Genomic DNA, 17,534 nt, shown 5'->3' with positions numbered 1-17,534 from the left:
ATTCTTTTGCTTTAGAATATTTTTGCTTTATATATAGGTGTTATGTTTCTATAAAACGAATTGTCTTGTACACTGTATTATGGTATGACCTTCTATTTGCTATTGCGTGTGGTGTATGCCAAGAAAATGAATGTTTTAACTGTTTAAATGAATATGGTGAGGACAGTGTTAGCGTAGGCAATGACGATGTAGATGTGTAATTTGCCTCCCAAAGTCTTTCGTTATTCCCATTCTTTTGCTTAAGAATGTTTTTATATATAGTACTTATATTAAAGCGACCTTTGATTTAAAGAAAGAAACAAGATTTTTTCATGCATAGAACGATTATCAGGGTTGCCAGAGCCCAAGAAAGGTAAAAATGTAATTTTCCCCGTTTTTTCAAGGTTTCTTCTTCTTCTTTTTCTACAGGTTGGGCACAGGGGGCACAAACGATAAGTCGTTGGCAAGGGGGTTCCATAAGCTTTCCAACGCGGTATGCTTCATGTCTCTGTGACAATTACGGAGGATGCTAGATCTAAGAAACATAGGTTAGACCACATTTTAAAAAACATACAGAGTGACCCTCCTTTGTCCGCGGTTCCGAATTTTTATCTCCCTTACTGTTGAACCTACGTCCTTCATTTTTTAATATTATTGTTACCAATGTCTGGTCTACGCTTAGGAATTTTTCTGCCGGAATATGAGGACGTCAGTGTTGCCAGGGTCTAAGAAATATTAATTAAAAAACAAAAATCGATTTTCTTCTTCTTTTTCTTCTACGGGTTGGGCATGATGGGTACCAAAGTCACTTCGTTGCAATTTGTGGTCTATGAGCGTTCCAACGAGGTATCATTCATGTCTCTGTGTCAATTAAGAGGGCTACTAGAGCCTCCAACGTAAAGGTCTACTATTTTTTCGAAAAACTATCGTCCGCCACTTTGAAACCGTTTTTGGGAGTGTTCCCGTGGTCCGATTTTGTCGGATTTTGGATATTTTCATCAGGTGAGGTACCTAAACAAAATACAGGTGTAAAACTAAAGGTTGCAATTTTGCCCAGGTCAAACCGTATTTTGACTCGACTACAAGTTTTCATTGGGATTCGTGTAATAACTCTTAAATTGGGTGATATTTTTCTAAAGTTTTGGGGGGTTTTAAGGCTGTACGAAAATCATATTCTGTATAGATTCCATTTAATGCAATTGTCAATCTGAAAAAAATAAGCAATCCAATCCATTTTTTATCCTTCATATTGGCTTCAGGTTTATCAGAACTTGAGTATCTTTTAAGCTGATTATACCAATTAAATAACATGAGTTGGCAACCTTTCAACAAGGAACAGGAAAGGCGCACAAATTGACTCTGCCATATTTTAGTTCGCATCCATCTCCTCTGGAGATCGTTGACGCACTTGACAACATGTATTTTGTACAACGAAGCTCTTCCCTTAGTAAGTCCCTTCCTTTTTATTCCTTGATATTTCTATTCTTTCCCTTCCTGTTTTCAACCTCCGCGACTATGACTCCAGGTGACAGTCGAAAGCTTGGAACTCGAATAGGAATTATAAAAATTTGTAAGTAGAATGATAGAATTCCTGAACGTGGTTTCGCAATATTTAGAATTAGTTAAAAAAATATTGTAAGGAATACTATGTTAAGAATTATATTCGGCATGCTTTGAGTATTGACTTAAACAATAAGGAGAATCGTTCATTACGTTGTAGCTGTCATGCATAATATAATTATCTGTTAGCGATTGAAAAATGAAACGAAATCTCTAAGTTTTACGTCCCACGGTTATGCCGGTTAGGCTAAAGGAGACGGTGATTATGAGAAATGAGTGAAATGGTGGAATGAAGAAAGTGGGAGGAAACGGGAGAACCCCGAGAAAACCCACGAGCACGGTGTTTGTCCACCACAAAGTCCACACGGCGCGAGCTGGGATCGAACCAGGGACCCCAAGCACCGGAGGTGAACGCTCTACCACTGAACCACCGCGCCCCCTCTGTTAGCGATTGTCTACTACATAGTTATAAGAAAAGTATCTCGGGGAGACATGGATAATTAATGAAACTGACAAAAGTAATTGTAAACTCAAAATCATAAATTATGGAACAAATCACAACCTTATGTCAATCGCAGTAAAAACCTGTTCCTAAGTTTATGCTAAGCTTCAAAAAATAATTTTAAAGAGAACTTAAATTACCTTTCTAAACGTTGTTTCTTTGGCAGAAGATACCAATATTCCCCTCAACTTGTCAATATTTTCCTTTAATGGTCCCTCGCCTTCCTCTGCATGCATTCCAACAGGAAACATAGATACACTTGGGCAAAATAGGTCTGAAAAATGATGTAATAATACCAGTCTATTTCGTAGGGTAGTCAATGGAATGTCTCGCAGGAGATCATATTCCAGAGGAACAACGCTTGGAAGTCTTCCAGCAGAAACTGGTTTATTAGTACTCCAGGCAAGTGTGTGTGCTGAGCCACATGCGACACGGGTGATTTTCTTACCCTAAAAGAAAAACAGTTTAAATCAATTACAATTACTTTGATTTATACTTGTCAAGTACGTTGACAACTTAATCTACTTATCATTATCAGAGTTTGAAATCTAATAGTCAGCATAAAACAAGATAAAAATGGCAGTCTTACACACCCCATGTAGCGTTTTAAAATATAACTTGTTGTCCAGTTGATTCACAAAATCTGGTTGTCGCAGGTTCGAATCCTAATCGGGACATATGGTTAAGTATTTTACTTTCACCATTCATTTCCCATTGCCTTCTTTAAGGGTAGAACGGAAGGACGTAGAACTTCAAATAAATACTCATTTGACTACAGATAGGTTTCAAAATTTTCCGTTCGAAGCTCGTAGACAGATTGAGACATTAACATTTGTGATTTATCTACTGATGAAAATTACGAAGGCCAAGTTTCGTCAGTCATACTGCAAGTTGATTCCTGATAATTACCAGCTTCAGAATTTTATTTTATACAACCGGGTATCTAGTTCTACGCTCTGCGTATTATCTGTATCTTTCTCGAATATGTTATAAGAAGAGGATATAGGTCAGTAAACTAAAGTAGAGAAGTTCTATCGGTTCTGATAACGAAAATTTTGATTTACAAACAGTCTGAAATTACAACAAGCAGAACTGGAAGTGAAGCATGGGTTGGCATTAATGATGTCATCATAAAAGACATCCTAGTAACGACTAAATAGCAAATGTTAGCAAAATCCGAAGTGCATGGATGAAATAATAGTCCTTTACACTTTCATCTCGATATATTTCCTTCACGATCTAGGAACTTCCACTCAGAAATAAGGTAAATGGTTTAATCAGAACACAAAGGACTTTGAAAGATGTCAAGACAGAATATCAATATGATGGTAGACTACGGCTGAGTGATTCAGATGATTAGCAGCAGGCTTCAACATCACGCTCTCGCCATTAAAACATGAAGTTTTCAGACAAGTGATTTAATACATCAGCTGAAAGTATACTGAATATGTTTTTATTTTACTTAAGTAAAATAAAAAGTAAGTAAAGGCCATAAGTTGATTATTGTAATTATATCTCCCAAGCTTCTATAAAGGTAACCACGAAAATTATGTCGCTTTTTGTGGAGATCTGTGTTCAATTAGACCTCACACCGTAAGTTGAATGTGAATGGAGATAAGGCGAAGGTCAGTTGACGTTGGTATATCCAACATATTACCTGGTTGTGGCAGTTCACTTACACCGTGAACTTGCGTAAGGACAGAGTGAACATGGGACCTCCACAGAGCGTCATAACGGAGTGTATGCTGTACGAGTTCAAACTGAGGTCAAACGCCGCACGGCGGAAGATATACCAGGCCTTTGGTGAGGGTGTCGTAACTAAGCGGACACTGCAACGGTGGTTTAACAAGATTAAGGGCGGTGACGAAACACTCGAAGACGCACCACGTGCCAGAAGACCAACACATGTACAAAATGAAAATCTGCAGGCAGTAATTGAGGCGAACAGTGGCCAGAAATGTGAGAAACTGGGACTACAATTCAGTGTGAGTGAGAGAAATCAATCGGCAGCACTTCTATCAACTTGGGGTGGACTACAAGTTGGGTCGATGGGTCCCACATGATTTGACTCCGGGCCAGAAGGCAACGCGAGCAGACACCTGTGTTCCTTTGCTGTCTCATCTGAGGAATAGAGCCATATCTGGACAGGGTGTTGACATGTGATGAGAAGTGAGTCCTGTACGAAGATCCATGGCGCCATCATCATTGGTTAGCATCCCATGAGCCGGTTCGAAACCAGCCGAAACCAGCACTGCACCAGGAGGTCCTCCTGTGTGTTTGGTGAACTGCTCTAGGCATCGTGCATCGGGAACTACTACCAGCTGGGCAGAGCATCAATGCAACTGTGTGCTGTCTGTAGTTGAGCCGTGTTTAAGAAAAACTCAAATCTCTGGAGCCAGCACTTCTAAATCGCAAAGAGGTCCTTCTGTTATAAGACAACGCTAAACCCTACGTGGCTAGGATGACCCGGGACACTATTCTACGCCTTTTATGGGAAACACTATTGCATCCGCCATACTCCCCGAACATTGCATCGTCCGATTATCACCTGTTCCATTTTCCTTGGACAATAACCTTAGAAGACGCCAGTTTAAATCCCTAGTAGAGGTGCAAAATGCACTTGATGTCTTTTTCGCTTCACGATCCATCAAGTTCTACCGCGATGGAATCCATGGCCTTCCAGAATGTTGGCAGAAAGTCGTCGATGCTGATGGGGACTATTTTTGATCTTCCAGGTACGTTTTAGGAGACATACCGATGTTAGAAGGTGGTGGGTGAAAAAGCTACAAAACTTTCTTGGTTACCTTTATAATTAGAACTTCAGTTAAACTTTGTAAGAGAAGGTTACGTGACTGAGGACACTTGCTTAACTTTTAGCATATTCAGATTAGAACACGAGTAGTATTAGAAATGAAAATGAGATCTTTAAGTTTTACGCCCCACGCTTATGCCGGCTAGACTAAAGAAGACAGTGATGATGAGAAATGAATGAAATGGTAAAATGAAGAAAGTAGGAGGAAACGCAAGAACCCCAAAAAACCCCCACACACAGTGTTTGTCCACCACAAAGCTTACTTGGCGGGAGCTGGGATCGAACTAAGAACCCCATGCACCAGAGGCGAACGCTCTACCACTGAGAGCCACCGCGGCCCCATGACGAGTATTAGAATTCAAACAGCTTACACAAAGTTCAATGTCGCAGCCCCTGTTATATTACTTGTGCTGAAATCACAGAAGTCCTAGTTTGTAACGTTTTACGTCAAAGCAAATTATATTTTTATCACTCATACATGTTTATTATATTTACTACTCATGCATGAACTGAAGATATCATCAGGATTCGATATAATTAATATCTAATCAGTTCTATTTATTTGATTATATGATTTGATGCATACACTACATTCTCGCTTATGTGACCGTCAAAACTGTTTTCTTTCTCTTTTACACTGTGGTTGCCACTAAGCTACAGAATGTAAATACGTATTGCATGGCAAAGCATGCTTGAACGAGTATCTTCACTAAAACAAAGAAAACATTGTGAGTGACATGTTTCAAAACGCCTATACTAGGTAAAGAATTCAACATTGTACAGGTACTTGTGTTATAATAGATGACATTTGTGACTAATACGTGACATCTGTGCAGTGTCAATATGTGTTAAATTTAACTAAATAACGACATGTACTGCAAATACAAAAATTTTAAGCACTCTCAGTAATCCGTCAGTTTGAGCTTTGGCACTCTTCTGTGCAAGAAACAGCCGGATTAGCGAGACTATATTTATATAATTTGTAAAAAATATAACGAATTATCGCATCTATTCTAGTATCCTATAATTATAATAAACTGTTTCCGCGATCTCTGTCATCTTCACCAGCAACTCTGGAAAACTCACATAAAAGTATTTTCATTTCGCGTAATGCCATTTTACACTATTTCCGTGAGCCTAGATAAAAAATGATGTGGTTTCAGCTCGTTAATATAAAACCTTTGTACTCGAAAGGACTTTCATAAGTTGTCAGGTGTCATATTTTTCACAAATTATGTCAGTTCTAAGAAAAGTGGCTTAGGGGCCTGTTCACATATTACGTAACGTTTTTTTTTAACCAATATTTCCCCCTTCCCTCCCCCTTGTCACACTTCCTAACACAAGGCCGAACCCCTCACCCATTTGTTACGTAACACTTGTTGATTTTTGTTTTTTCGCCAATTTTGCTTATTTTGGGGGTTATTACAATAAAAAAAAAAAACTATATTTAATGGATAACTTTATATATATTCTGAATATATTTGTAGTCTTTTCTCGCCAACAAATTAAAGCATTAGAAAATTGTAGTACCGTAATATTTTTAACTCCATAAGGTGGTTTAATTAACCAGTATTAATTCTTCGAAAGTGCATATTGTCGTTTTCTCGAGGAGATCACACCCATCATTCTAGGTCACTGATGACTGGCTAGGAGGAAATACTGTCGAAAGATGCAGGTGAAACAGGATCTAAAGAACTGACATCGACCCTTTTTTCCGGGATCCGTGATGCTTCGTATATTTGAAGTTCACCAGTGTCCGCGATGCAAAGTAGTTCTCTTCCTCGTCGACCACAGATTCGTAGTGGCTCCACACGTGAAAGAACAGGGGCCATCTCGTTTGTGGACAAGCTCTCGAGTAACTTCTTTAGACTTTGGACTTCATTTTACCGCTTTTCAAATTCTTCGTGTCCTAAATCAGTGTCAGAATGGAATAAATTCGATTTTTCCAGAAATATTCAAATCCAAAATTCAAAAAATTTAGTACGAGATGAATATCCGACGAATTAGGTTTTCAATATCTTATTTTGCTCTGCAAATCGTGGGTTGTTCCGTCGCGGAAAATATTATTTCACAAGAAACAGTTTCTTCAGTTTCACATGTGAAACCCCCTTAGAAGAATAGAGTGGATAATGATTGAAATCAATAGTTTTCAACAAAATTCTCATAAATTGCGATAGAAGCCGGAACGCGAGGGCATTTTCAACCGATGGTTGCAATCACTAACAACTACTGTATCTCCAAAAAAGGGTGTGTCGTAAATGCAATGTTGCGATAGCCACAAAACGGAGTTTTATTATATTGTAATACACGCAGAGTTCGTCACCTGTCATGCTGGTGTCTAACAGCATCTTCGAATCCCTTCTGCATGATTCAATTTATATAGGCTATATGTTCGCAATTTCTCAAAACAATAGAGATATTTATCTATTTATATAAATGAAAAGGACTGAATAAAATTACTTGTTTACAAGATTGCATATAAACTTGAGAATAAAAATAAAAACTACTGCAAAAACATGTGTTAGTAACGAAGACGTAAACCCTCTTCTTCCCCCTTGTCACATTTCGTAATGCAGTGCTGAATCCCTTCCGCCCCTTTGCCGCGTTACGTAATATGTGGACGACCTCTTACCATGTGCCTCTGTGTTTATCACTTTAATGAGGCACAAGATTAAGTCACTTTTTTAATGAATATTTGTCTTTTAGCCTCTACCAGTAGTTACATCCGATCTAATGACCAAATTAAAAGCAACTGCTAGAAATGTTTGCACTACAAAAAACTTATAAATGCAAACAAATGATGGTAGCTAGTAGAATAAGAAAGTGGTGCAAACGGTAGTACCCTGAGAAAATCCATGCAGATGAGGTTTATCTGCCACAAAGCCAACATCGCGAGACCTGGGAACGAACTGGTGGCCCTACACTCTAAAGAACCCTATAAAATCAGAGAAAATGTCATCTATGGACTTTTCAGATTTTCTTAAGAAAAGGTTACAAATAAAGGGGTTAAAAACATTTTATAATTAAGGACAAATATAATTAAATAAGGATTTACAGCAGTCTCTGATTTTCTTGCTTCTTACGCAACATACAAGATATAAAGAGAGGACGATCTGAGATCTATCCACAACAGGACTTGAACCTGCAAACACGTGCACCGAAAGGAAGCAATATTAACAGACGAGTATATACACTTACCTGTAAAGCCATTACAAGTCGTGGTCTCTGAATTGCGTTAGTTGAACCGTCTCCCAACTGCCCCTCGTCATTGTCTCCCCACGTGTACACTTCCCCTTGGTCGGTACACGCTACGCAATGCAAAGAACCTGTTACAAATAAAAACATAAGAGTAAGCTATGCCAAAAAATAAAAGTATGCCTCTCTTCAACTACGCATTTTACATTATTGATGCAAAAAATCCTTTTATTCAAAGAATGTATCCTGAAATTACACTAAAGAATGACTACTACTGTGTAAGATACGTAACGCTTAATTTATAAATCAGCTTATTCTCGGAATAAAAGCACTAACATTCCTGAAACCATTAGTTTAATTGCAAAGCGGTATTCGCTTTTCATTATTAGGAAAATTTAATTGTAATACATCGGTATTCACTTTTCATTATTGGGAAAATTTTGTACCGAAATACACATGAAGATATACGTATACGTTACTTTCGAGGAAGTAAAAGTTTAATAAAACTTGTTAATTCTTCACATGTAACAGTAGGATCAAGTCTTGTAACAAAAACTGCTTTTGTTTGAACTTTCTTGTTTTTTAATTTATGACTCACCTTTTTCCCTTGCACCAAAGTTAACCTACTTTTGTTAGCTTCATGTAATATTGTGTTGTCTCTTGTTAATAAATACTTCCTATTATGAACCTTCGATTTTTGAACAATTTGCCACTCACTGTCTGTGTCTTGCCTCGGGGAATTGACCTGCACACTATTGCTGCTGCTGTCCCATTGTAGCCCTTGTACCTGCGTTAGGTTCAGCGAAGTCTTGTTTACTATTTCAGCACATGTTGAATATGTTACGTGGGAGGTTTCCTCTTACAACTGAACTAACTTTAAGTTTTCTTGGTTAAGAGAAATCATTTCAGCCTTTAGTAACTCACAATTTTCAGTGATGGTTTATAAAGCAGTAAAAGCACATCTTTCATGTATCGCGACATAATACTAAAAGCTTACTGCAAAAATGAAATCTTCAGGTTTTACGTCCCACGGTTATGCCGGCTAAGCTAAAGAAGACGATGATGATGAGAGATGAATGAAATGATGGAATGAAGAAAGTGGGAGGAAACGGAGAACCCAAGAAAACCCACGTACACGGTGTTTGTCCATTACAGTTCACTTGGCGCGAGTTGGGATCGAACACGCACCACAGGTGAACGCTCTACCACTGAGCCACTGCGACCCTTTAACACTTACTGCAATTTTCACTTTTATTTTCTGCTTTGGGTTTATGAATTAAGCTATATTCCAATTAATCCTCACTACACGATTCAATTAAAGAACTATCCTTTACTACATCTGATACCTTAATATTCCATTCAGTAGTTGGAAAAATGAAAATGAAATCCTTGAGTTTTACGTCCCACGTTTATGTCGGTTAGGCTAAAGGAGACGGTGATGATGAGTAATGAATGAAATGGTGGAATGAAGAAAGTGGGAGGAAACGGGAGAAAATCCACGCACACGGTGTTTGTCCACCACAAAGTTCACTTGGCGGGGGCTGGGATCGAACCCGGGACCCCTAGCACCAGAGGTGAACGCTACCACTGAGCCACCGAGGCCCCTTCAGTAGTTGGAGTCTCCATTGTATTATCATCATGATTCCTGATACAATCCTGACATTCATATGTAGACCCACCTTTCATCAGATAAATTTCATATTCAACACGTCTAAATTTGAGTCAACTTTTAACATGAAATTTCTGTTTACATACAAAACAAGGTAATATCAACTGTTTGCCAAATATTAGTTTCCTGCATGAAACATATGGATCCTAAGCCGGCGCTGTGCTATTATTATTATTATTATTATTATTATTATTATTACCCACTATTCTGTCTTCACATTCAGCGTCACCTCTACAAACAATTGGTAAAATGCATTCCGACAAAACCAACTACAGCAATAAAAAACGTCTTATATACAGCATTAGTTATAGCCTAGGTCCTACGTGTCCGTATAAAAAAAAATCATAAATAATTCAAAATATAAAAAAAAAAAAAAGAAAGAGAGAGAGAGAAAGAAAGAATGAAAGAGTAAAACCTTTACTTCATTTTATTATAATTTCAAAATAGAAACACATTTAATACAAACCTGTAGCAATACAAATAACCTTCTTTCCTTGCAGTGCTGCAACTTTTCTAGGACGTCTTACATGATCATCTGTTCCATGTCCCAAACGATGATAGTCGCCTTTCCCCCTTCAAAAAATAACACACAAAGTATTGAAAAATATTCCACGTTTTAATTACAGAACGTTACGAAATATTTTTATTCAATCTACGAGATGAACACATTTTATGCGAACTCAAATGAATTCCCGTTAATATTAGTTTAAAAATTAAAATGAATTCCTGGTGCTACATGCCCACGACTAGCTGAAACCAGCCGAGTGACGTATTTTTAATTGACTGATGCGTAGTGAGAGCATTGCATCTTATATTAGATGTCAGAATTTAAGTAGTTTCTTAACTGTCTCACATACCATCTTTATGCAAACTGACTAACGCTTGCAATCCAATTTAAGCAGTCAGATTAAACTCAAATTAATCAAAATGGACCACAAGGAATGTAATACCGAACAAGGCGTTATCAATAAGGTACGAGGCACTTAATGCAAAACAGACTATTATTTCAAAGTTTACTCAATTTGGAATCGGTCAAATCGATGAATATAGTATATTAACAAGGTAACCAGACATTTAATACATTTTATGACTAAATAACTTATTGACTGAAATTATGCTACATTATGATAACATCATGAGAAAATCAAGACAAGAGTTAAATGTGAATCTTCAAATTTACGACCGTTGAACTGACACACACAATTTCCCAAAAATGTTTTGAAAAATCACTCGAAAACAACTTCGTATATTTATCTTATGCTGCAGAATAAAACCACACTATTTTGTAATTAATTTAATATAAATAGTGGAAGACAAGAGTTAAATGTGAATCTTCAAATTTACGACCGTTGAACTGACACACACAATTTCCCAAAAATGTTTTGAAAAATCACTCGAAAACAACTTCGTATATTTATCTTATGCTGCAGAATAAAACCACACTATTTTGTAATTAATTTAATATAAATAGTGGCTACACAATATTTATGAGCACACAGAAGTAATGCAAGTGTTTAAGTAGTGTTCAAGAGATTCGCTTTATGACAAACATAAAAAATGTAAAAAAAATATATATATATATATATATATGAAATACACTTACATGAAGAAGCTATTTAGTGAACAATGAGCAGAGAGAGAGAGAGAGAAGGAGGGAGTTCCGACGCAAAAATAGAAAATGAGTTGCTTAACAGAAATATTATAAACGATACCGCTAAAACGCTTTTTTTTTTTTTTTTTAGATAGGGAGGGAAAAGGTAAAGAGGGAACAGAATAAAGAGAGCTATAAGGCATTCAGGTCAGGGTTTCTCTTTCATTATTCTTGCCGGTTCTCCCTTTTTCTTTCCCTCTCTATCTCATGAAGTAAATGAAAATTTAAGAAGTAGCAGTGTCATATGTGCATCACGTAAAGGAGTTTGGTTTGTTGGTTTTACTACAGAGAGATTAGTCTGGAGATGGAATATACAGTAGGGCGGAGTGAAAAATCACTTTTTTATATATCTAAAACGCAATAGTGCGGGAAAGTTGTCAATTGATATCGATAAAATACTGTAAAAATTTCGTCGCTGAAATCGAATATCTTCGGGTGGCGAATCGCCAAAAAAGATTTTGTGTCTTTATATGGTATGCAAACCCGCCGTACACATCACTCTTTGGCGTTTGAGCGGTAAATGAACAAACGTATAACCTACATTTCTTAATTTAAGTAATACATAAAATTTCAGAAATGTTTTCTGAATGATTTAGGCGCATTTTGGATCACACACTAGTCAATTTGATCAAAATAACAATCTACTTCATACAAAATACATATTTTTTCTGCATCTCTTTGCTTGTTTCAGCGAAACGACCCAGGGCCCACGACGAGGACGTGGGTGCCGGTCAGGTCCCTCCCATGTCCAGTCAACCATTCATACACGTATGTTCAAAATTAGATCTTTGGTTATTTGCAGAGCATAGTTTGCCTTTGTTTCTACTTTTGTGTTTACAAATCGGTATTTTTAGTTTAAGTCTGATTAAATCATCTCTGCCACAAACTGCTGCAGATGCTTCTGTTACAAGTTTCACGCAGCGTTCTGTACACGTAATGTGACAGGAATATTTTAAAGCTGTTTTTATGACTGGATGTTCACGGTTATTATTGTAGATTTCAAGTTCTTTGTTGGAAAACAAGACAACGCTGGAGGATGCCTCACTTCAACTAATTCCCAATTAATAAGGTCTGTGTAATCGTTTGCATTGAAATTGAGCTTTGGTAGCATACATTTTTTTTACATGTAACTCATTGCCTTCTTTAGCTGGTCTTCCTCGTTTCGTTTTCCTACTGATACTACTGTCATATTATCTACTCTTCTCATTCCTAGCTTTTCCCATTACGTTGACTATCTTTCTCTATGCCTTTTTTCTGACGTGAAGTCTTTCATCGTCAACCATAGAAGGCAATATATTCTCCGGGTGTGCGAAATAGCAGTTATTTTGGATTAGGCAGTTCTTGAACCAATTGCCGCTCCTTTTGTGGTACGTACCTTGAAGAAGTTCTCATTAACCACACGTGTTTAGCTTCATCTTTACAAGTAGCGTATGTTCAAAATTAGATCTTTGGTTATTTGCAGAGCATAGTTTGCCTTTGTTTCTACTTTTGTGTTTACAAATCGGTATTTTTAGTTTAAGTCTGATTAAATCATCTCTGCCACAAACTGCTGCAGATGCTTCTGTTACAAGTTTCACGCAGCGTTCTGTACACGTAATGTGACAGGAATATTTTAAAGCTGTTTTTATGACTGGATGTTCACGGTTATTATTGTAGATTTCAAGTTCTTTGTTGGAAAACAAGACAACGCTGGAGGATGCCTCACTTCAACTAATTCCCAATTAATAAGGTCTGTGTAATCGTTTGCATTGAAATTGAGCTTTGGTAGCATACATTTTTTTTACATGTAACTCATTGCCTTCTTTAGCTGGTCTTCCTCGTTTCGTTTTCCTACTGATACTACTGTCATATTATCTACTCTTCTCATTCCTAGCTTTTCCCATTACGTTGACTATCTTTCTCTATGCCTTTTTTCTGACGTGAAGTCTTTCATCGTCAACCATAGAAGGCAATATATTCTCCGGGTGTGCGAAATAGCAGTTATTTTGGATTAGGCAGTTCTTGAACCAATTGCCGCTCCTTTTGTGGTACGTACCTTGAAGAAGTTCTCATTAACCACACGTGTTTAGCTTCATCTTTACAAGTAGCGTATCTCTTTACTGAAAATCAGCGACCTCCAGTCACTTTCCTGCATAGGGTTTGATCTTTAAGACCATCAAAGTACAAGCCTCTAAGATCCTTTTCTTTGGCCATTAGCACTTACTTTTGTCCTATATTTTCCATTTCTCGCCGGACTTTTGGACAGTCTGTCATCTAGCCAGCATTTTGTGGATCAATTATTCCAAAAGATTACAATGTAGCTGTTGCTATCAAAGCAGTTGCACGATCAGATGTTCGAAATCGGTCTGCCAGCATACCGAGAAGTCTAAGGACATGTCGTTGCTGCTTGCTTCTTTTCTCTCTAATATTCTGTTGTTTTGCAAAGTAATCATCAACACCTGACTCATCGCCATCAGAAGATGATTGATGTCTGGAGTTCATTAGAAGTACTCGTTTGTGATGTGTAAGAAGACTGTTGGCAGGTGGTCTTTCGTGATCTACTTTTAGTGAGTATGATTAGTTTTAAAGTCTCCTCGTAGTCAACTCCCTCTATTCTGGCTACTCGTGTTGTTCTCTGATCTTGCAGAAATGTCCACTCCTTCCTAGGTATTTTCTTTCTTAATTCACATGAGCACATGGAAAGTTCAGGAACATATATCAAAAGACTTCATGTAATCTTGTTTAAATATATCCAGTTTTACTGGGAGCTAGCAGAAGCTTTCGTTTTCTTCTCAGATGTAACAAACTTCTTATATACTTTCCGTGCAAAGCAAATAGAAACTGAACTACACGTTCTAACGACAAAGTAGGGATGGAAGCTTTGCCCTAAACAGATTTTACACATTGAGCAACGTCTCTCGCCAACTTCTTTACAGATCGATCATATCCTTTCTCACACTTTTCCAGCTCTACCAATTGAAATTAATGCTTCATTACATCTAATTTTTGGACAACTACACACCTGAAAGTTCAGCTGAATGTCCAAGCACGGGGTAAGTCGTTCTTAATCATGTTCTTATCTTGGACATGGTTAGAGTTTCAATATCGATATAAAATACAGATCTCACACACATTATACATAAAGTTTAATTTACAGTACAAAAACAAACTGTTTATACACGTACCAACTACGCACAACGAAGTAAACACTGAAACGCAATGTTAACACCGTAAAATTACCTTGAAAAGATCGTCTTCCACACTCAAACAAAGTAATCGAATATTAACGTTGTTTCTTTTTAATACTGCTCCTATCAACTGGACTAGTCCAAATTGAATTCATATTCAGGGGAGGAAGTTAAATTCTATAAAGCAGTACGAAAATTTTTAAAAGGAAATAGAGTGTTGAAGGAAAAATCATAATGAACAATGAACATATTTATCGGCATATTAATTTAATGTTAGAACCTTATAAGAAACAAGTACAGTATATGATATGCAATACTTTGTTTTGCTAAAATGGGCTATTTTATGGTTCTAAATCTGCCTAAATCATCTAGAAATTATTTCTTCAATTTTATAGACTGCTTACGATAAGAAATATAGGTAATAATTTGTTCATTTGTTGTAGAAACAAAAAAGTTATGTGTACGGCGGGTTTGCATACCCTATAAAAACACAAAATCTTTTTTGGCGATTCGCCACCGGAAGATATTTGATTTCAGAAACGAAATTTTTACAGTATTTTATCAATATCAATTGACAACTTTTCCGCACTATTGCGTCTTCGATATATAAAAAAGTGATTTTTCGCTCCACCCTAATATACAGTGTGTCTGGGTGAAAATATACCAATAAGAAATTTGAGTAACTCGAGAACCATAGAATCACCCGGTTTCGTTTTTCGGAAAAAGAAAAGAATAAAATTTTATATCCAGCACACACAAAAAAATCACTCAACTCACCTAAGTACACCTTCACGTGTGCCTCTTTTGTTGCTTAGCAAACATCAAGGCGGTACTCAACCTCCCTCCAAGTGTTGCATAACACTCTTTGGGTCTGATACTCAAAAGTCTTCATGTATCCCAAACAAAATGTCTAGGAGGTCAAGTTGGACGATCTCGGAGGCCACTGAATGGGACCTCCCCTCCCAATTCAATTGTTCCGGAAATGGTCATTTAATAATTCTCTCACACAACGGCATAACGGGGAGGAGCCCCTTCTTGTTGGAACATGTATCTCTATAACATGTGAGGTACAACATAATTTTCCAACATTACCTGCTAAATTGCTTCTGTAACTCCAGCCTCTTCAAAGAAGAATGGGCGTATTACAGAACTTTCAGTCAACGCACACCACACGTTTAATTTCGGGCTGTTTCATTCATGTTCCACAAACTGATGTGGATTTTCCTCGCCCCATACCTGCGTTATGCTTATGCACCTTAGCTGACTGTGGAAGGTGGCTTCGTCAGAAAAAGCTACTCTTTTAAGAAAATCATTGTCCCCATCAATGTGCTATAGCATTTCAACAGCGAATTCATATCTGCAAGGCTTGTCACTAAACTGAAGTTTTTGAACAAGCTACAACTTGTAGGCTCTGAGACGTAATCTTCTATGTACGATATCGTGCACAGTCGAACACGATATTGTTCACCACAAACTTATATCACCTGGGGTCGAAACAGGGACCCTTCGTACCATAGGTGAGGACTCTTAACTGATAAACCATTTTAGTGTACTTTTTTAGAGCGTGTGACTGTTTTCATTATTTTCTGGTAAGTAATGTATTATATATCTTACATAACTGAATGCATGCTGAATAAGACACTATACAAACTACAAGCTTACCAAGTGTAAACACTCCCTGATCGGGTAAGAGCTACTGAAAACTGGGACCCGCATTCCACTTTGACCACTCCAAGTCCAGCTAATGATTCTATTTTCATAGGAATCTGAAGAAAAAACAAAACCACAATAAGGTTTATAACACTTCGATTTTTCAAATTTTATTTACATGAGAAAGAGTAAAACAAATACGTTATCAACGTAGAAAAATCAAATGCTTATCAATTGCGTAAAATGAGGAAACTATTTTAAATATATTTTTATTATTTGCGCGGTAGTTCTTTTCCTTTTAAGAAAAGGTGTTTTAAAAAAGTGTGGGTTTTACGGTGTATGAAAAATTTATAAAGAATCAGACCAATACAGAAAAGAAACGACACAATATATACAGAAAAGCTACTTGTATTTTAACTTCACTTTCTATGGGTTACGTTGGAATTATTTCCATTTCTATATTGGTATAAATGTCTAATAGGTTTTCACTATGGTTTCCTTTCGTGCTTTTGGAAGTGACTGACGCATAAGTAGACATGGATAATTTCATAAAATTTTTAAAATTGAAATATATCGTTGAAATTTCAGAAAAAAAATTTTTTTTTTTTCGTTTTTATGATTAATACATGTAAGACACTGGTATTGTGGAAATAAAAATCGCACCTATTAGAGTGAATACAGTCTTTTATTTATTAAAGTAGGCTAAGTTACCAAGCCAGAAGTATGATGAAAGACTTTTGTTGTACGAGTATATAACAGACTCGACAGTTCCCATGATTAACTAACTTTAATATGTTTCTGCATCAGAAACATCAGAATAAGCACTGTCACTTTTCTCAGAGATATCAGAGCCACCAGTCTCTGCATATGACACATCGACATCAATGTCACCATCAGATTCTGTAAGTGTAGAAGTGTTTGTTTCTTCTTTATATATTGTGTCTATTCGTCCTTGAATCTGTTTCTTCCTTTTCTTCACTGAATATCCACTTGTACCTGCTGTAGGCTCATTTTGGTTACGATTCGGACTTGGTCAACTCCTCTTAGAAAAGATGGGGCCACGGTGGCTCAATGGTAGAGCGTTCACCTCTTGTGCTTGGAGTCCCGGGTTCGATCCCAGCCCCCGCCAAGTGAACTTTGTGGTGGACAAACACCGTGTGCGTGGGTTTCCTCCCACTTTCTTCATTCCACCATTTTCATTCATTACTCATCATCACCGTCTCCTTTAGCCCAACCGGCATAATCGAGGGACGTAAAACTCAAAGATTTTATTTCATTTCATTTCATTTGCTCTTAGAAAGGGAAGATAACTTTTCATCTCCAACAGATCTTTTTTCAAATAGTGATGT

General features: G+C 37.1%; 1 protein-coding gene across 1 annotated transcript in view; it reads right to left on the bottom strand.

The window, feature by feature from the left end:
• Nucleotides 1–17,534, bottom strand: part of LOC145681142 (E3 ubiquitin-protein ligase HERC2-like) — a 314,525-nt gene that overhangs the window by 35,320 nt on the left and 261,671 nt on the right. The window contains 4 exon segments of the mRNA XM_081752576.1: nucleotides 2,182–2,490; nucleotides 8,052–8,179; nucleotides 10,184–10,290; nucleotides 16,198–16,301. Coding sequence (XP_081608702.1) covers nucleotides 2,182–2,490; nucleotides 8,052–8,179; nucleotides 10,184–10,290; nucleotides 16,198–16,301 — 648 coding nt within the window.

The sequence above is a fragment of the Thermobia domestica genome, chromosome 3 (genome assembly GCF_964235325.1).
Source record: "Thermobia domestica chromosome 3, izTheDome1.hap1.1, whole genome shotgun sequence".
NCBI classification, from domain to species: Eukaryota; Metazoa; Arthropoda; class Insecta; order Zygentoma; family Lepismatidae; genus Thermobia; species Thermobia domestica.
This window is presented reverse-complemented; position numbering and strand designations above follow the sequence as displayed.